Source organism: Melanotaenia boesemani, chromosome 2 (genome assembly GCF_017639745.1).
Source record: "Melanotaenia boesemani isolate fMelBoe1 chromosome 2, fMelBoe1.pri, whole genome shotgun sequence".
In the NCBI taxonomy this organism is placed as follows: domain Eukaryota; kingdom Metazoa; phylum Chordata; class Actinopteri; order Atheriniformes; family Melanotaeniidae; genus Melanotaenia; species Melanotaenia boesemani.
The window spans coordinates 36,709,647-36,731,343 of record NC_055683.1 but is presented as its reverse complement, the minus strand read 5'-3'; the positions used below and the strand labels follow the sequence as shown (position 1 = coordinate 36,731,343).

The following is a 21,697-nucleotide window of genomic DNA, read 5'->3' as shown; positions in this document are numbered from 1 at the left end:
TTTTCCACCTCAAGACAGAAACCTCCACATGGGAGAGTAGAAAATTATTCTCTTTTCTTTTGGATTTAACTCTTTCCATAAAGGTTTCATCATGCACAGCTTTAAAATGCACCATATACTGCATGTGTAAATGTTTTAGAGGAAACCAGTCGAAGTAAGCACCTGCTGGACAAACTCTTCCGAACCAACATGAACTTTGCGGCATCACATTTCTCTGATTTCTCTTTGCAGTATTTACTTTAAGGTGTCAGCAATTTTTGTTATAGCAGTGTTAACAGGATTTAGAGTCTCAATTCAGTGATTGTAATTCATTACATCAGTTTTAATGGGATTTGAGGTGGCTTGAATTGTTTTCCTTTCTAACAGCGTTATTAAAGATGCTCTATAAATTAAAATAGGTGCCATTTTCATTTTTCATGAATCTGATAACTTAGTGGTCCACATTAATTATGTAAGAGTAAATCAGCGGTGACTAATGTGAGTAGCATTTTCAGTTAGGAGTCTGTTTAGAATAAAGATTAGCATCACATACAAATGGTCTGGCAGCTTGGGACTGGTGGGATTGGGAATCATAATCCCTTCTTCTTCGTGTGATTGTGGGCTGGATTATTAGATTTCAGGCTGGACCACCATGAACCCACCAGGGTACTCTGGGTATTTTACCTTTAACCCTCTTTACATCTGATGTAACACCAGCCAAAATAATTGACTAAGCAAATTTCATTACTATCATGACTCTCCTGGGTATATTTTCAGCCACTGTGACTTTCACTTGATTTCAGCCATGTGTGCCAGGAGGATCTGGCTGACCCTACCAAAGGGAGCAGTTCTATTTGTTGATTAATTACTTAAATGGGGGTGAACGGTCAGAGGTTGCCTTCGCCCAACTGTTATGGATGAAAAGGCAACATAACTCGCTGCCTAGGAGAAACACACACATGGTGATTACAAAGACCGTTGAAATGGCTGGTGATGCAATCTAAAACCAGTTAAATGCCTTTAGATAGTTTCTGCTCTCTCTGAACTCCACAAATCCAAAACACTTTGGAGGTGATTGACAGCTGTAGTCTGCTTTGCCAGTTGGTGGCGGGTTTTCACTATTACTGAGATCATTCACCATATCTAAGCCCTGTTAATCTCTTACTTCTAAATTATAACTTTGTTCCAGGGATATTTTACTTTTAAAAGTTTTCTCCTTTATAAAAAAGAGCCGGGGAGGGAAGATGATGAAATTTAAATGGCCCATGTCATGTGGTCCTTTACATCCAGGCCACAAAGACTCTCAACTTTTAACTTATTCTTTTTTCTTTTTTTTGGGGGGGGGGGTTACATGGCTAGTTGTTTTTTAAGTGGACATTTACTGTAGATGCTGCCAATATATCCACTCTGAATAATCCTTCTGGAAGTAAAACAGATGGGTAACGGAACACTGATTGCCATGTAAAGTAGTGGGAATGTTTTAGTTGAGAGCAGGGAGACAGGAGGTTAGTTAACTCTGAATCTATAAAACACGGTATCTATTGAACCTAGACATGATTTAAGCATGGCTTCTACGTTTTTAAAACTCCATTTCTGAACTGAGACTGTTTTTCCACATTTTGCTGCCCCCTACGGAAGGCTAGTTGGGCATGCTGCTTGCATCCTGTCTTATCTCTGAGCCCTTCCCAGCCAGTAAAAGTCAGTCCGATGTTGACTCTTGTCTGTGTATGTTGATATCCAGTTGCTGGTGTGTAATGTGTTTGTTGATATCCAGCTGCTGGTGTGTAATGTGTGTGTTTATATCCAGTTGCTGGCATGTGATGTGTGTGTTGATATCCAGTTGCTGGTGTGTAATGTGCGTGTTGATATCCAGTTGCTGGTGTGTAATGTGTGTGTTGATATCCAGTTGCTGGTGCGTGATGTGTGTGTTGATATCCAGTTGCTGGTGTGTAATGTGCATGTTGATATCCAGTTGCTGGTGTGTAATGTGCATGTTGATATCCAGTTGCTGGTGTGTAATGTGCATGTTGATATCCAGTTGCTGGTGTGTAATGGGTGTGTTGATGTCCAGTTTATAGATCAAAATTTATTTCATTACTTATTAAAATGTAATTTTTTGCTAAAATTTAGTCAAGAAGCTTAAATATAACGAGGTTGGGGCAATGTACTCATTGCGTTTGTGTTAATTGCTCATGAATTAAACAGCTAATTTCAGTGAAAGGTAAAGACATTTTAATGCTTTTTATTGGCTAACAGATTTATTTCTATGAGTTCAGCATCACTAAATTGGGCTAAGATAGTATTAGGCCAGTTTTTTGATCCGTTTTTTTTCCCACCATTTATTGCTGCTTTTATGGTCTGGACATCAGAATAATTTATTATAAAATGGCTTCAAAGTGCTGACATTTGCATTTAAATTTCAATGTGCCTAATTCACACTACACCAACTGTTAAAATGAGAAAATTCAATGTATATTTTTAAGCAAGAATAGTTTTTATCCCCAGTATTTGCTGATACATCATCAGTCTGCAACCTACCAAAAGAGATGTAAGAGGACAAATCTCAGCGTTGGTATCCTTCATTGCCTTGGTCACCTTTGCAGTTTCTCATCTCAGACTTGCCTTTATTGCCTTTCACTGAAGTGTGTGATTGCAGCCAGCCAGGTAGCTGAAAGTGTTGTCTCAGGCCTGAAGAGGAGAAATGGGCGATTTTTAAGAACGTCTTTGTTGTCAAATGTGAAACGCTCATAGTTTATGAGTGTGCTGCTGTTCAGGAGCAAAAACCCATCAGGAAGCTTAGGAGGAGGTAAGGGAGGTGGGGAGGGCGCCTCAACCAAATGGATTCATGCCACTTTTCTCCTGACAGCATTTGTTTTTCTTTATTGCCAAATTTATTAAACTGAGCATGAAACATAAGCAATTTCTGTGCAGAGGAGGCAAAAAAAAATCAAGAGTTGGATGAAATTGCTAAAGCAGCTTAAACAAAGTATTAAATGAATAAATGCATTGGATCGCTGTGTCATTCAATTTGTCTTCATCATGAATTTCTAGTTATATTCATCTCCTGTGTGGCAGTTTGGTTTTTGTCGTTGACACAGCCAAAATGTTTCCAACTCAGCCCGCGGACGTATCCTGAAACAAAGGCTGTTATAATTTCTGCTGTTTTTCAAACAGACATCATCAAGCATCAAACTAAATCTAAGTCTGAGTGACTTACATCAATGTCCATCATCATTTTATATCCGGCACATCAAGTATGTGTTGAAACGTTTTCCACATGGTGGAGTCTGAATTGAAAAACAGAGCTGGTCGTGTAACAGCCACCCTGTAAAAATTCCCAGCGCAGCTCTACACGGAGTGGATCTAAAAGAGGATGTGTTAGTATTCCTCTGTTTATCTGCAGAGACTGTGTTCACACCCCCGGAGCTGCCAAATACTGCATTTATATTAATCCCAAGACTGCAGGCGACACTTCTGAACCTCTTGTCAACCTTTGTGAAGCAAGAAAAGACAAGAAAATAAGATTATCTGATGCTGCACATGGGAGCAGCCAGAGGTTGGAAGTTACAGATGTTCCTGCAGACAGTACCAGTGAAGTAGTTACAGCCAAAACTGGATTTGTGCTCGGTAAGAATATAAATGATCTAGAACAGCAAAGAGGAGCTGCTGCAGCTGAATTTATAAATTTATTGATTAAATTGTCATTTTTAAAAGTAATTTAACTCCAGCTGAAGTTTCTTACAGGCTGAGAATAACAAATTGTGTTTTTATTATCAGATAAGTTCATGCCTGCTTTGTTTCAGCTATTGTGAATTATCACAGCAGCAGAAAAAGATAAACTTTCTGTGGTGATAATGGAGTTAGTTTCTGTCTGGCTTTACACTTGTTTATTTATCCCCCCCATCACCCCCCATTGCTCATTTAATTTTTATCATAAAGATTACCTATGTTTGCAAAATAAACCTTAAATTCCATCTACCTACTGTTAAGCCTACTGTTAATATTACTTCCAAGCAGCTGCTGCTGGACCTGAAACACCATCTGATAAGAATGAAAGAAAAAGTACTTGATGAAAAAATATTTCAAAAAACAAGATTGTAAAGATGTAAAGATTAATAAACCTTTTTTTTTGTACAAAATAAATACTCTGTAGATGCAAAGTCAAGCAAAACAAAGTAAAAACGCAAATATATTTTACATTTGACATTATTTTTGTAAAATTCCAGTTAAAAAACAACCTGTAATACCTGCTGTCACAAAGTTGCATCAAACCACATCTGGTCTTTATTTTATTTTTTTATATGTAGTTGTTCTATTTAATGTATTTATTTGCTTTTATTCACTCCTATTCATGTATTTATTTCTATATTATTAATTTATTAATCTTTATTTATTATTATTAATCCATTTAATATGAAACAGTACTTTATTTTACTTCAGTCTTTATCTTTTGATTATTTGTGTATTTACAGATTTTTATTTTTTTTTTTTAACCAGTAATTTTTTTTCGTGTAATTTTACTGTAAATAAATTCAGGAATTAAGAGCTTAAAATGATCTTTATCCTGATATATACATTTACAGTGTGTGTATATATATATATATATATATATATATATATATATATATATATATATATATATATATATATATTTAAAGTATATATATATATATATTTAAAGTATATATATATATATATATAGAAAGAGAGAGAGATGTGCTGTACCTCAGTAGGGCGGCTGTAGCTGAGGAGAAAGAGCAGTTGTTTTCCATCCAGAAGGTAGGTTGGTGGATCGATTCCAGGCTTCCCTAAATACATGCCCAAGTGTCCTTGGGCAACACATTGAACATTTTGAACATTGCCTCTCAATGTCAATTGGGTATGAGTGTGTGTGTGTGAATGAGTGACTGTGACATGCAGTGTAAACCACTTTGATGATCAAGCTGACTAGAAAAGTGCTGTATAAGTACAAATGCATTTACCATGTGCGAACAGATGAGGAAAATCACCATGAAGAGTCTAGAACAGGGGGGTCCATCTCCAGTCCTCGGGGGCTGCAGCCAGATTGAGAAGACCCAGATCTGCTGTAAAAGCTGAAACAGAATATGTATAGCCTATATTGTACCTGTGCTGAATGGTGAAATCCTCCCTCACTGTGCTTATTCAACAATGTTAGAATAAACTGAATAGTATTTTAAATTAATTTCAAGTGTGTTTGCAAAAAAAAAAAAAAAAAAAAAAAAACGCTTTCCACAAAAGCTGCTGCAACATTTGGGCATTTTAAGTCACAGCAATCACACAAACACACAACAAAGTCCTGGAGGGACTGAGAACTTATGCCTAACAAGCTGCCAGACTGAACAGAAACCAAGACCAGGAAAACTGTTGAGATCTCAGTTTCACTCTGCGTAATCATTGATGATAATTGATAATAAACTGTGCAGTTTAAGCTGCCAGTTAATGTGAGCTGCATGAACATGCAGAAACAAAAAGTCCCGATTAGAACGTTTCAATTTTCTGCTGTTAATCTTAGTGAATTGGTTTAAAACAGACATAAAATACAAATATTTGCCTGTATATCAGTTGAAATTAGACACAAAAACACTTGAGATTAATTGAGATGTTTCCAAGAAAGAAAACTGGTGAGTATCATCCGCTCCGTGTAGTTTCTGAATCACTGTCGCAGCCACATTAATTTTAATGTTTTTTCCAAAGTGAAATGTGACTTCATGCTGTAACTGGAGTGACCCCACTGGTCTCTGTAGGTCCATGCCAGCTCTGCAGGTCTGAGTCACCAGACAACACATGGCATCTGATCTCTCTTCACACCCACTCACACACTCTCCCTCTCAAACTCATTCTCTGTATCTTCATCTTGATCTGATTCGTACCAAAGTCATGAACTCCTTTTAAAGCCTCTCTTCCTGCTGCAGGAGCACACACGTCTTCCTCTACCCACTTTATGTCCTCATTGTCCAGTTAATGGACTGTCTTGGTGGACTTACATGACGGAGCTCATTTAACTACAACATTAGTGCCAGCCATTTTCCTTCACATGCAAGGCTTTAGAAATGGAAAATAAGAATGATGTTTAGTTGTAGAAAATAATGGTCATTATGAGATGTTTTGGAGGTGAATTTACTGAAGAAAATGCATGAAAAGGCATTTTTGGGTTGAAACAGTGGACATCCCGTTTGATTAGTGTTACACTTCATTAACCAGCTTTCATTAGTGCTTCCTGAAGCACTATTATTTTCAGAATAGTATTTTTTTTTTTGTATAAAGCTCACTAATTTGACCTAATTATGTGATGACGTCCATTTGTGTAAGACTGTAGAGAGAAAAGAACATGACCAGACATAACAGTTATTTTCTTATGATGCTTTCTTTGTTGAGACACTGAAGTGTAGTCTTCTACCTTGGAATAATTTATGGTGAATATGGTGTTTTTAATGGGCTTTGTCTTTATTCTTTACCTGCTGATAGATTTGGATACTTGTTAAATCTCTTTTTTGATTTCAGAAGTGATCTTATTTACCTGATTTTGATGGGATATTTGTTCAATGTCTCACATGCAAGTGGGATCAAGTAGATCACATGTTTTGTCCCAACTGCCTCAGAAGTTTCCAAGTCCTAAACTTTTAATTATGCTTCCTAAACAAGTGATATTAATCTTTTTTTCTTTGTTTAATCTCATTCTTACAACAATGAAATATACTGAATTAAGCAGTGAAGCAGCTGACATTTGGCATATTTCGTGAACTTTAAGGGTTGTATTTGTATATTAACAGAATAAATTAATAAAACCATGCAGGACTTTGTTTTTGTGTCATACTAAATGTCAACACGGTTATTGGTACAGCGGAATAAACTCTAAAGAAAGGATTACATGTGAGTTTTAACTAATAAACATGCAAAGCCTCTTATAACTAATAATGCAGGTCCTTAGTTTGTGTCATTCGGAGTGAAACCAAGTAAAAACAAGAGACATGCTCACAATCTGCCTCACTGGTAACGAGTTTTTCATGAAGCATGACAAATAAAACTGACATCAATCTAGACGTAGGAGCAGGTTGATGTTGTGTTTTAAATCATAAAGTCATCTTTAGACAGAAGGCAGAGGTGCTTGACAGCAGCTGACCACTCACACATACAGGGCTGAAATACTGCTGTCTGTCTGCCAGATGCCATTAATTTCACTTCCTTCTTCAGACACATCTCTCTTCATAATGGTTCATTCATTACCTGCAATGGCTGCTGCAGATTTATGCTTTGGTTCTGCTTGAGCTTAGGCTGCGCTTTGCCAAGAGGACAGCTGGTAATATTTTAAAATATAGAAACATGAGCATCATCGACTTCACACGGCTGAATTAAAGGCTGTTGTGTTTTTTTCACCCCTTTTCTAAACCACATGTAGGCCAGATGTCCATTTGTACACATTTTAGACACCAGCTTTAGCTTAGCATCATTGTTAAACACTTGGTCTGGTTTAGCAGTTGGTGATATTTAGTCATAATAATTCCAGTAACTTCAATCCTCAAAAGATTCACAAATTTAATGGTGTTATTTATTTAACTGGAAATTGGTTCAGCTGTTCATTCAACTCCTGTTTGGAGTACAGTAGAGGAGGTGTTTCCTGCTTTGGCCTCTTGGCCTGTCGCACCTCTGCCAGCGCTATCAGGTCAGCTACAAGGTCATCAGCTGGGAGCCGCCATTCACAGACGTTTCGCCTCCTCACCAAGTATATCTCCCAGGAGGGAGGCGAGTGGCACATTGGGGATGTCCCCCCTGCCTTCAGCGTTGACCCACACCAGCTAATGTCTCCTCTTCGTAGTTGCCAGTAGTTTCTTTTATCCACTTCTCTCCCAGTGCCTTTGGGCTTCCTCAGTCTTGACCCTCCCACTCTTGCCCCTTGCAGCAGCTGGACTAATAACTGGCCCATGAAACTCCAGCAAAGAACCTCCACAGAGTAAAAACCTGGCTTCAAAGTTAAGCTCTTGGCACTCCACTGCCAGCTGGGGGTACTTATAAAATTCATGGGCCGCTGCCATACCCTCCTCCCAAAGGATGATTACCTCTATTAGCAGGACCCTCTTCTCCACCATGGACCACATGACGATATCTGACCAAAGAGCTTTTACCAATTGTTGGATGCTGTCAGTCCATGGTTTGCTGCTTTAATTCGTCTCTCGGAGATCTCAGCCAGCTTTGACAGGACTTGATCATGTCATGACCTACAGCTCCCCGGGTCAGTGCCTCTTTAATCCTTACAATATGCTGGAGGCTTGCCTTGGGCCTCCCACAGAGGAGACAGCCTACCTCCCCACAATGCCACTGGGCATGGAACGTGGCACGCCAGTCAGAGGCTGAGCCTGGATTGCCACGTCCTCCAAATGTTTGTCCTGGCTTGAAGACGCACTACAGAACTTTTTCAGATTTTCTCAGTGACATCCCCTATCGACGGCTGTTTCAGCATCCATCTTGTATCTTACCTGTACTGTGAGATCTCTCCAGCGTGTAAAAGACAGTCTTCTTTTTCCTTGTCTTATCTTGAGCTCTGTGCCTTTATCTGTTTCTTTTCCTCTTTTTCTCTGATATTGTCCTCCTGGGTTTCTTTGCTGAGCACTCTGCAAAAAGCACAGCCTCACGCATCTTCCAGAAAAAGAAAAGGTTGCATAGTGTGGTTTCTCAGCCTCGGGACGCTGCTGGGCAGCGATGGCTCCAGAAATGAACATAATACATGTCCCTGTGTCATCAAACAATTGAGGAACACAGAGCTCGAGATTTAAAAAGTTCTGTCTTTAATTTTACATATTTCTTTTTACGAGATTTTGTTTCTTTTCTAATTCTTGCTTTAGTTTCAGTGATTTTGTGTTAAACCACTCACTCCAGCAATACCAGTGATGCTTAGTTAAAGCCTAGTTAAGCTGTTGGTTACAGAAGTGGATACCAAACTTTTTCAGACAAGACCCCCAAGATAACGTACCTTGGTGAGCTCCCTCGTCCACGACGACTGAGTGGTTAATACTGTGACATATCAAAAGGGTCATCCTCTAAATTTAAGGCTTGGAAAATATCAGAAACATAGTTAATAAGGAGGATAAAGTGGTTTTTGGTGTGAAAAGGCACCAAAATCTTGTCTCACGAGAAAATGCCAAATTGGGTTTTTAATATGGCATGAGTAATTTTGTCGTTAATGCATTGTGTTAATTATTAACCCTTAAAAACCCTAAACTGATTTTAACAAAGTGCTAAAATAGCGATTCTTTTCTATTTTAAACATATTCCAGACTCAGGGGAGGTGACTCTGAGCTGTATAGTTTGTGATGAACTCCTGTAGTTTACGTCTCCTCTCTGCTGTCTTTTACATGTCAGACTGAGCTGAAGTCTTATTCTTTCTCCTCCCAGAAGAAGTGTGTGTGTATATATGAGTATGTATGTCCTTGTTTAAAGCCTGCAGGCTGCTCTCCAGAAGAAAATGGCACACAAGTGACTGCCTCTTGGATCACATGCCACTCAAACTGAGTGTCAGAGAACAGGGATGGTGGGAAGAAATGAGTAAAGTTTCCAGGTGTGGAGGAGAAGGAGTGAAGGGAACTAATGGGGTTGGAGCTACAGAAGCTGAGCCGCTGCCTCTGATTGCAACTCTTGATAAAGAAAGTATCTGATGGGCCATCAGGGCTGCAGTCTGGAAAGATTTGAAATTTCTGTACTATAGATTGGTCTACCTCTTGATCTCTTCAGCTGTATCTGAGAAGTGCTGAGGAGAATCTGACAGAGCTCTGGGAAGGACGGCTAATGTTTAATGGCTCAGAGTCTTTGTTCAAGGTAGAAAAACAAAAGAAAGAGAAACACCTGTCACGTTTAAGAAAAATAAGTTGTATTTACAATTTTTTTTTCCCCTCATTTAAGTGTTTAAGTGTTAACGGAAGTCACGTGAAACCCCAAAATTCAACTTGGCAAATCTCCATCAGCTTGAATTAAAACATACCCTGCAATGTGAGTTATCTTGAAGGTAATATGACATATATCAGTGTATATCCATCCCAGTAAATCAAACATAGTCAGTGTTTATTTCTACCATTAACAGCAGCATCAATGGTGGGTGACATGCTGCCCACCTGTCAGGTCTCATCAGTTGATAGTGAGACAAGTTTCTCACTTTAAGTCTGTTTTTTCCTGACTGTGACTTCGACTTCTGTCATCTTCCTCCAAGTTTAGAAAGTTATTTTTGGCCAATTTTTCTTTTTATAGTTTTGAAGATGTTTTAAAATGCTATTTTTTCCCTCCTTGCAGAGTGGCTTCACTCTTCTGTTGGGACCGTTCACCTTCTTTAACGCCCAGAAGACCAAATATCTTCAGATTCTCACATCATTCATGCGGTGGATCGGTAAGCAGAGACCTCAATATTTCCTAGCAAATTATTTAGATTTAGTCTTTGCAGCTGGCTTCACTTTCTTTGAGCCTTTCTTCCACCTCCTTTCCTACCCACTCACATTTCCATCTTATCACTCTCCCTGCCTCTGCCTTATGGCTGCTGTGGTCAGGTCCGTCCATCATGGTTTGGTCCTGCTCTGTGTCTTTGATTCCCATCTCCTCTCATTCCTCAGCTTGACAGCGCTGACAGCCTGTCCCAAGCTTGATTGGACCGTCACTCACACGACGTCGGGTGAAAATAAACCACCCGTCCTGGACCTGCTGTTAAAATCACAACACCGCTGAATCATGGCACCCCCGCCACCCCTGCACAGCCGCATGCCGGCTGGAATAAACATCACACAAACGCAGCAGCATCCATTCACTGTCCACTATCCGGCTGCTTCAGCTGCACCTTTCACTCTGACTGTAATTGCTCCGTGGTGTCACTTTACAGCGTGCTCCTTACAGCCCAGACTAATGATTCAAAATGGCCTCAGTGGGAGCTTTGTTTCTTCATGCTTGTGCAAAAACACCAGGAAATACTCCTTAAATTATCTGGCTTCTTGCACATAAACTGTTAATTGCTGCATATTTTATTTAATGAGTTTCTCTAAGAGAATGCTAATTATTGTGTTTAAACTATAGATGTCATAATTAACACATTATGCAGGGAGATTAATTTGTGGATTTCACACATAAATTTTTTAAACTCATTAAGCCTCTGCAGTCGATGGACACGCTAGCATGTTAAAATCCGATATCCGGTTTAAGATGATGTAGGAGCAAGACGCATTAGCAAAGAGAATTCTGTTTTGTCTTCATAACCCACAAAATCTGACATTATTGTCTTATTTCAGTCTTATTGACCTTCAGTCTGCTAACATGTTGTTCAAACAACTTTCCCTGAATTTTGACCAAACCACATTCATTTCTGTCTCATCAGGTTCAATTTAGCTTTTTTTCCCCAATACAAAGTGGGATTATTATCAGTATATGTCTGTCCTGCTCCCACATTATAGATAACTGCTTTTGTGAGCACAGTGTAATCATAATCAGAAATAATGCAAGGCATTAGAAAATTACACTTGATTTGTAATATTCAACATCATCCTTTAAAATAGGGACTGAAAAGAGCATCACTTGGGACGATAGTGCCCATTTATCATTTTTTAGACATCTTGGTCGAGTTCTAAAAAGGACGTTCTGGCCTACTTAGTCAATTAGACCATTTATCTTGACCAATGGCCTCGGTCCTTTTCTGTCTCTGGTTTTTCATGTTTGTTTTCAGTGGAGAGAACCAAACACACATTTCTAAGCCTGTGGAGACGAGTTGAGTTATAGATGGTTGAAGTGTTTAGAGCTTTTTCTTAAAGGCAACACACTGTATTACCCTATTAACACTGAGCCCCTTTTCAGAACCACTGCATTAAATTGCAAGGAGGACCTCGTCATTAATGGCATTAAAGGTGTGTTGTGATGATTACTGAAACTTTGGAGGATGTGTGGCCAATTATAGTTTAGTTGAATGCACATGCAGGAGTTATCTGACCTCCACCTGTATTATCTGGGTGTCTTAAGGCCCATTTATGCTTCCTTTACGTTTGTAATAAGGTACATCTGTTTCAAACATCATTGCCCTCATACTTCCATCCACTTGGCAGGGTTGTTAGGCAATACATCCACCAGAGGGCAGTGCAGAGTTCAGTGCTCACCTCTGAGGTTGGGCGTCAGTTTTAGTTGACCGTGAACATGGTGATGGTGGAGGAGATCACGATAATGCATATTTTCAGTAAGAGGAGACGGACGACATGCTTCATGTCCGTTTTTTGCGTAGAGCATAAATGGGCCTGAAGTCCAGTTTTGAGAGCCTCAGTTCTGTACAGTTTTTTTCGGACTACTGATGATCACGTCTTTATCTCCTCAGTCATACAGTACCCTACAAATATTAGGCCTAGTCTCCTCATGCACAGCCCAAGTTATTCCCAGGCCACACACATGACCATGCCTTCCCTTCTGGACAGTTACTTATCAGCCCTGTGGTTGCACCTGTAGTCCTCTACGTAGCCTTGAGTGAGGACGCTGTGTGCTGGATGTCAGGGGTAGCGGCTGGTTGGTGCATTTCAGCTCTGCTTCCTGTGCTTATTGTCGGCCTTGTCACAGTTGTTGCCTCTCAGCTGTTGTCACCTGCTCACTTGCTACTGTGCTGCCTGTTACATGCTATCAATGCTTTTAGCCTAAATTAGTGTGACAGCATTTTCTTCCTTTTTTAAAAAGCAGTCTTCCTTATTTGTGTGCTAAAATAAAATGTTAGGCATCAGAGCTCAGCCAAATATGTTTAGACACTGTAGACTAAAACCAGAATCAATTCATTTTGTTTAGTTCATGATGTAAACTATATGTTGTGCATTACTGCTTTAGTTTTTAATCTTTATTATCGGTTACTTTGACAGTTCACTCTGACAGCACCGAAAGAGTAAAGTTCTTCCTTTAAAACTATCATATCTGCAATATCATAGATAGAAATAATTATTTACATTCATCTTCAGTTCTATAAGTAGATTTTTGGTCACAAATCAGAAGTAAATTTGAATTAATAGTGTGGCGTCTCATATTTATGTTGATTAATTATGAAAGATTAATTATATTTCAACCTGTAACAGTCAGCCTCTTCACTTCTCACCTACTGCCCACTGTTATCACAGAACATTATATAATGATTGAAAAACTGCAAACCCCCAAAAACTCAAGCAGCAGCTTTCCTGGATTAATTGTAGTTGTAGTGATTTTTAGAGAGGTCTGAAAAACTTCATTACAATAGTCAAGGCTACTGAAAACTGGTGATGATGAAGTTTCTCTAAATCATGCTGAGCCATCAGTCCTCTTCTTCTAGATATGTTCTTCAGCTGGTAAAAGGCTGATTTGGGTCCTGCTTTAATATGGCTGTTAAAATTTAGGTCAGAGTCCAAAATTAAACAAAAGATTTCTGGTTTCTGGTCAGCAGACTGTCTGTAAAATAAAACCCCAATTTTTGGGATGTCAATTGGAACATCCAAAGGCACAGCACAGATGTACCTTTTTTTTTTAAATTTAATTTAATTTCATTTTATTTTCACACGAACGGCTTGCTGTAGCAGCCGAGCCAGTAGCAGTACGCCTGCTCTGTTTATCTTTTTGCCACCCATGAATGTCGCACGTGCAATCACGTGATCAGTGACGAAAGCAATTTAATGAACACTTAAAATTTAAAAAGACTAATGCCTTAGGATTTTTGCAAGTCTGTATCTATGAAACATAAACAGTGACTTTTGCTTTTCTCTACACAGAAACCAAAGTTAAGTTTCAGTGATCCATGAGTCTCACCATCCATCTAATGTGCTTAGGTTCCTATAACATATCATAAATGGATAAGAAATTGCCCTCAGGGATTTTCACAGCTGCTTGGTGCCATTTTCGATGTAAGGGAGGGGGCTGTTGTTTATGAAGGTTGGGGGGACTCTGGTGGCTTGTTGAGTGGGGAGTTGGGTTTGTCCACAGCAGGCAGCTCACAGGGGACAGTGAAATATGAGCCAGTCTTAATGAGCTGCACAGCAGAACCACAGTTCAGAGGTCCTAAAAAATGACATAAAAAACACAGTTATTCAGGCTTTCTGTGATGCTCCTGTTATCAGCCGAGGACTAAAGCATCACGCTCTGTGTGTTAAGGTGCTGCCCCCGCCTGCTGTTCTGGCCTAGACGTGATTAGGGGAATGTTTGGTGGTAGAGCACCATCATTTACACTCGTGACTACTAACTGAGCTTTTAATTATAGTCGTGACCTCTAGTATTTGTTTACCATAGAGTTTTTCCTGATTGCTTGGCTGGAGACATTTGATCTGAGGAATTGGAGCTTGTTTCAGTGAGAGGGAAAAAAATTAAGACTACTTAGAAGATGGAGGATTTATCTTAACCAAAGCCAGTTTCTGAACAGGCCAGTGATAACCCAACAGCTGTAACTGCTGCAATGGGAAAGGAGAATTTGACTACTCATCTCATCAAGATGCCCAACCTAGCAACCCACTGAAGCTACTGACTCTGCTTGGCTTTAGTACAGAATATAACTCTAATGATGTGTGCATGTATTCTCTGATTAAGTTAACTTAGAGTGAGTTGGTTTTGCAGATTTTAGATTAAATTTAATGATGGGGGCAATGATGGAAAATTATATTTAGTGTATATTTAGTATTTTGATAAGGCCAAGGGAGTACAGTGAACTCGTCATGTTCAAGAAAGCAGTTGGAGATGGTTTGAGCTTTCTGACATGGTGCAGAAATGTTTTATATCTGATTGGGGAGTGGTTCCCAAACTTTTTCTGCAGGGCCCCAGTGATGTCAAGACCCTACCCCCTACACTTAAAACGAAACTAATGAAGAAATGCATTGTGAAATAGTTTTGTTTGGCAGAGAAAAAGTCTGGTGTCTTTACTTTATTGGCAACTACCTCAGTTAAAACCATCTCAGTGGCGAATGGAAGTTTTAATTCCTCGGCTATAGATGAAGCTTTTTAGAGGGGAAACTCTGCACACTATTTAAGATGAGTTGAGCATTTGATAAGACAGATGCAGCTTTGGTGAATCAACTCTATTTACAACAGTTGAGTAGCTGATTTCTAAAGCAATCAACAGGCGTTTCTTCGTGTTCAGGATGAGAAGTTTCCAAGTGACTTCATAATGTCAGATGATAGTATTTTGAGGCATTCGACATACTGTAGTCTCCTCATTATCCACGATTGTTCTGGTCTGATCCAGGACAAGATGCTGTATGTCACGTCACATTTTCTTGTTGTTTTTTTTTTCTCTTCTTTTTATTCTTGGGTCGTTGAAATTTCTGTTGTTGATTCATTATTGTTTTCTATTGGTACTTTAACAATTTTTGTACTATCAGTGCAAAAGCTATACATTTTATTTAGTCTAGATGCCCCCCACTTTGGAATCCACTGGGTTACTGTGCATATTTACAGATTTGTGGCTCTGTAGTTATTGACGTTTTCATTAAACTGATGTCACGCAGATTTGCTGGCTCATCCGTGTGAACCTGAGCTGCACTGTAGACTGTTTAACAGTTCCCTCACTGCTCCGTGTTGTGTTCACTGACAGGCCTGTCTGAGATTACAGAGCTTGTTACGAAGCATTGCAGTCACTTATCACCGGTTCGCCCAGCAAACAACAGCAGCCTGCTGCTAGCTCTGGTCCTGATAGCTTTGAAGTGATAGAGCTTGAACACAGTAAGGAATCCAAAAGTCCTGATGAGAACAGACGCTGCTAATTACCACTGAGATTTTCCAAGAGTGCTCAAGGAGTGACTCTTAATTAATGAAGAGTTGATTGCTGTGCTCTTAAACCACTGGGGTGAGTCTAAATTAGCAAACCTGATTAGATAACATAGCAGTAGCACCACCAGAACTTTACGTTGCATTAGAGTAAAACCTGTTTTTGTAGAGTGTAAACTGCTGTCACAGCAGAGTGTCTCCTCTAAACATTAAAACACAGCTGAGAAGTCCTTGACCTTTTCAATATCCTCAACAAATTGCTCAGCTTTAAGCATCCAAGCCATTGTCAGTTTGGAACGAGACCTTCCATCTTACAGTTATGTGTGCTCTGTAGCACGAGATTGATCACCTTTCACCTTCTGCCATTTTCTGAGAATTAATTGAGTCCAGGATTCCCATCACTTCTAAGATAGTGGTTAAGAGTCTTTCTCTTGAGGCAGTCAATGACTCCTCTGAGCATTCAGAGCGCCTAGCAGCCTTGGTTTAGCTGCTACTGCTTTGTTTTCTACAGGAGACAATACGGCAATAAGAGCCTCCTACGGGGGTCGTAAAGTTGAAGCATCCCTCACAAGGTCATTGCCATTCCTACGCTGTTAATATAAATCACAGGCTGCGAGACGGACAGCCACTAGTTATGTTGATGTGATATGTGGCTGTTTGACACCTCTTCAATTTACTCACTTCCTATTGTGGCATGTCAAGTGCAGAAGAGTCGTGGCGGGTTCTGTGAAAGCACATCTAATCACCATATCTTGACAGGTATCTGCAGAGGTAAATGCATCGTTCTGTCTGAATGAATGAGTTTGCGGAGGGTCTGTGGATGACTTGAAGCGTTGTGAGAAGAGCTTTTATCAGGATGTCAGCAGCCTGTTTTAAGGTTTTTCTTTTTCTTACTGCTGATGACTGAAGACCATAAAGTAAGCCAGAGGGGTTAATTCCTTAAAGAATAACCTCCTTTAATTAGAACCTCCTTGGAAAATAGAGGGAAAAGTGGATATTTGTAAAAAGTACTTTTAGAATTCCAAAAAAGTTGAGAGGTTGTGTCTATAAAAATGAAATGCAGTGATTAGAGAATGTCATCAAACAAAATTTTATTTCTGTTAGAACATAAACATATCAGATGTTAAAACTGAGACATTTTACTATTTCATGGAAAATATGAGCTGATAGTGAATCTGATGGCAGCAACACGTCTATAAAAAGTTGGAACAGGAGCAACAAAAGGCTGGACAAGTACCTGGTACAAATCTAAAACAACTGTAGGAACATTTGACAACTAATTAGGTTAACTGGCATCAGGTCAGGAGCATGACTGAGTATAAAAGGAGCATTTCAGAGAGGCAGAGTCTCAGATGGACAGGTGGTCATCTGAGACCAACTAAATCTAAAAATTGTTAAATAACTTTAAAAAAATGTTCCTCAACGTTCCTCAAATTGTGAAGACTGTAGATCCCATCATCTACAGTGTATAATATCATCAGAAGATTCAGAGAATTGGGAGGAATCTCTGTGCTCATGGGACAAACTGTATGCTGGTGATCTTGGGGCCCTCAGGCAGCACTGCGTTAAAACCAGACATGATTCTCTACTGGAAATCACTGCATGGACTTGGAAACACTTTCAGAAATCACTGTCTCTGAACAAAGTTCACTATAGGTGCATTTCCATTACCGCTAGAGTTGTGCGAAAGCTAAATATCGCAATAAAAAAGCAGTAATGGAAACACCTACATTTCGAAAAAAAACTCTAAAATATTGCTAGAAAGTTTTTACGCTCTCATGAGGTGGCTTTTCAGACGTGGCGATCTAGAAGTATATCGCAAAAGTGTAATGGAAACACTTTCCTCACATTTATGCTTCACCGGATGTGACGTAGTGGGTCACGTGACCAGTTCATTTCAAATAGAGATGGCGCAATCTGAGTAGATGCAGGAGGAGACGGAAATCTTTTTACAAATAATTAAGAAAAATATATAATCGTCATCCCTGATAGCAAACAGCGGCGAAATGCAAGACTTTTACAAAGATTTAGAAATCTCTATCCTCCTCAAAGTGGAGTCTCGCGGGACAAGATTTTACGAGAATAACGGCTAAAGTGCTAAACGCCATTCAATGGAAACACCTGCAAATCGCAACTGCACTTTATGGAAATCTTAGAAATATCGCTTTTATTTTGCGAGATACTGTAATGGAAATGCAGCTTATGAAATCCACAGATGCAGTTTAAAGTTCTGTCATGCAAAGAAGAAGCCATACGTGAACACAAGCTAGAAACAGAAGTAGAATCCCCCATCAGACCAGAATGGGACAACATCCCTATCCTAAAACTCCTGCTCTCCTCACTTTCTAGACGTTTACAGACAGTTGTTAAAAGAAGAGGTGATGCTACACGATGCTAAACATCACCCTGGAACTACCCAGTGGCTATTCCAGTGGCTATTAGGAAAAAGGCAGGATGGTAATTAAACCTATATGCCACAATGGGGAGATTGCAAGTGGAGTTCAGGCTGGACTGAGCTCCATTTTCATGGCAAACTATTTACATGTTCTTGTGAGATAAAAGTAGTTTTATGTTTAATTTCTAAGCTGACTAAAAACTTACTTTTGCAACTTATTCAGGGTTTTTTTAAACTGCATCTTAAAGATCTTTTAGACTGATAGACCAGTTTTGAGTCTTTCATTGAAGGATATTACTTTTAGCAGGGGTGTCCAGCCACAATCCTGCAGGTTTTTGATGTGTCTCTGCTTCAGAACCACCTGACTCAAATTGATGAGTCATTGTGCAAAACTCAATAGGTTGTTGGATCTGTTTAATTTGAATCAGGTGTGTTGAAACAGGAAACATTAGAAAATCTGCAGGACAGCGGCCCTTGAGGACCGACTTTGGACACCCCTGACTTTCAGCCTTTAAAGAAGCAGAAGTGAACTAAATTTTCACATTAAGGCGCCTCCTAGCGATGGCTAATTCAGCATCTATCTCGCATTATGTGTCTTCTCTGAACTCTCTTCAGCCAGTAAAAGTCAGTCTAGTGTTGACTCTTGTCTCTATCTGTCCCTTTCTCTTTCTTTTCCTCAGTGAGGAACATACATGTCAAAATGACCAGTGTGTTGATATCCAGTTGCAAGCATGATGCATCGCCATAAAGAAAAACGCTGATGTAAAGGGCTAACTTTGAATAAAAAAAAAAGAAGTGTGGTTTCCCTGCCTTTGAACAACAACAACAGATCCAGGAATATGCATAATGAATGTCAGTGTGGCATCAAAACGAGTCAGAAGCACAGATGTTTAAGACCAGAAGGTTCCAGATGTGTTGCTTTGACTTGCTGTTGCAGAGTCTGACCAATTGCAATAATTAAGAGTCAAATTAGAAGCTAAACACTCATTTTCAGCTTCACATCAATCCTCTTGTTATCTTGGGGGAACAAACCTTGTTATTGCTTTGATAAACAGTTATAGTAGGCGGTCATCTGAAGAAAACAAAACACGAGTTATCTAGATTTAATTTATTTATTTATTTATTTTTTATTTTTTTAACCTGTCTTGTCCAGCATCGTTGCAAACAGAATGATTGTCTGGCTGCTGTCTGGTGCTGGGCAATTTTACTCTATCAAGCAGGGATTTATACTACATGTATAAAGTCCCTCTTGATGACATGAAAAACTTTATTAAATCAGACTCTTAATGCTGGACTCGACCGGAGGGGACAGAGAGAGAGAGAGATAGAAAAGAAAGTAGAGAGAAGAGGGAGGGGAGAGAGAGGGACAGAAAGGGTGTGGGGAGTGCGGGTGGGGACTTAAAACATTATACAGAAAACCATGTAATCCATACTACTTGCAACATATATAGCTAAGATCATCCTGACCAGTAGGTCATTACACAACTAGTTGATAATAGTAACAATAATAATAATCACAATAATAGTAATAATAATAATAGTAGTAGTAATAATAATAAGAGTAAGAGTAATAATAATAATAATAAGAACAGAAGTAATAAAAAAAAAAAGAAAAAAAATATGATAATAGATATAAGTGAAACTGCTGTATTCAAGAACACGCGCAGAGAAACCTGTGTGGATATGCTGGAGAACTCGGCCACACGGCGACGCAAAGACTGTGTGGAGACGTTCAGGGAGGAGTGACCATGCAGAGTGATCATGCAGATGCCACCTCACCTGAACAGAGGCCAGAGTCAGGCCAGCGGTCCCGAGACCCAGGCCACCAGCCCCCCCGCAGGCAACAGATCCCGACCGGTCCACAGAGACGACCACTCGCCCGCCCAGGAAGGCAGCAGCAGGAGACCCCAGCAGGATTAATTCTTTTTGTTAAGCATTGAACCACCTTTCCCGTGTCTGTAAGCACTGAAATCTGTTGCCGTAGTGTTAGCATGTTTGCAGGGGTTTAAATGATTTACAGGACATTGCATTGTGATTTATTCACCTTTTCCACATCGTCCTGGCTTTCTGGAAACATAATAAAACATAATGTCAGGTTAATATGTGCTGACGTCAACATGATTTGTGCTAATCACCGAGTGATAGATTTGAATACTGTTAGCTCACTCCGGAGGCCTGAGGTCACATTTAATTTTCTGTTCTCTGGTCATGCAGAGCAGTGAAGGTGATGGAAACTGATCAGGTTTTAGTAGGATTGAAGAGCTTTTTGCCTCCAAAATGGATACAAATTTTTTGAGTTGGAAGCTTAAAATAGATTTTGCAGCTTGTTTGGATTCTGCATATTACTTATTTATTAATCAGCCCTACTATCCTTTGGCTCTGCCTCGTTGCAGCATCTTAATCTTGGGCAGACTTACACAAAGGTGCCTTGGGTAATGTATTAGCACCCAGCTACCCTGAGGTACCCTTAATTAGAAGCCCCATGCTACTTCCCTTCCTGTGCAGCCTGCAAGTGATGGTGAGGAGGAGGACGAGAAAAGTTTCCTTCCTTATATCCTGCATCTCGTACAAGCTCTCTGAGGTCACCTCTCGTAGACAGTAAGGTGTGAGGAAACAGCAGGAGCAGGCAGATGGGATGTGGTGATGAGTCTTTCACACATTACAGATGTTTCGGGATGAAATTTACCCAAATACTGACAACATTCCCAGCTTAGCAGACCAGAGGCCACTGGTTTATGACACAGATATACTGGTACAATGAGAGAACCTATTCAGACGTGTCCTCGCCCTTGAAAGCTGGTCTGTTGCCCATCAATCCAACCTGTCTGTGTAAGGGGGTTAACGTTTAAATTGGGAGTAACAGAGCTTTCCCCACAGGCTAAGACTGCATTGGATTGAAGCCAAAGATGCATTAAATATTGAACACTGATGCAACAGGTTTTACGGAATCTGGCGACTCTGGTGAGTGTAGACATTTTCTCTGCATGGAGCTTCCAGATCAGTATATTCACATTTAGTTAAAGGTAAAAAAAAATGAATAAATAAATAAAATAAAGAAAATATATATATATATATATATATATACACACACACACACACACACACACACACATATATATATATATATATATATATATATATATATAATGTTTGTCTTTTATTATCTACAAATTACTCTTCTTTCTCCTCTTGTCTTTGGCTCTGTTGCTGTTCGCTGTCACTCCATTTTCAGCTCGGTAGTTTGTTTTCATACATTGCTGCTTTCACACTGAAACAACAGTGTTGTGACCCCGGCTCGGGCAGGGCATGCTCAGGTAATATAAAATCAAACAGTGAAGTTCAGCCAAAGTTAAATGGATTTAACTCTTAGAAACCCAAAAAGTTTTTGTCTGCTGCCACTGTAGGTGCCTGTTTGAATGCAGTCTGAAGCCCTTCAGTGCTGTAAAAACACGATAATCACAGCAAGAAGGCTCAGAAATGTCATTTATGCAATATGATACAGTTAAAATTAGATAAATCAAATAAAGAATTTCTTTGATCATTTACTGTACAAAAATAAAAGTATTTTCTCCGGTGTTGTATCCATGTTGGCAAAGATGA

At 39.5% G+C, this 21,697-nt stretch overlaps 1 protein-coding gene across 1 annotated transcript in view; it reads left to right on the top strand.

Moving 5' to 3' along the window:
• Positions 1-21,697, top strand: part of tmem104 (transmembrane protein 104) — a 70,973-nt gene that overhangs the window by 40,116 nt on the left and 9,160 nt on the right. Inside the window, exon 9 of the mRNA XM_041969381.1 lies at positions 10,276-10,369. Coding sequence (XP_041825315.1) covers positions 10,276-10,369 — 94 coding nt within the window. The remainder of the gene's footprint in view (positions 1-10,275; positions 10,370-21,697) is intronic.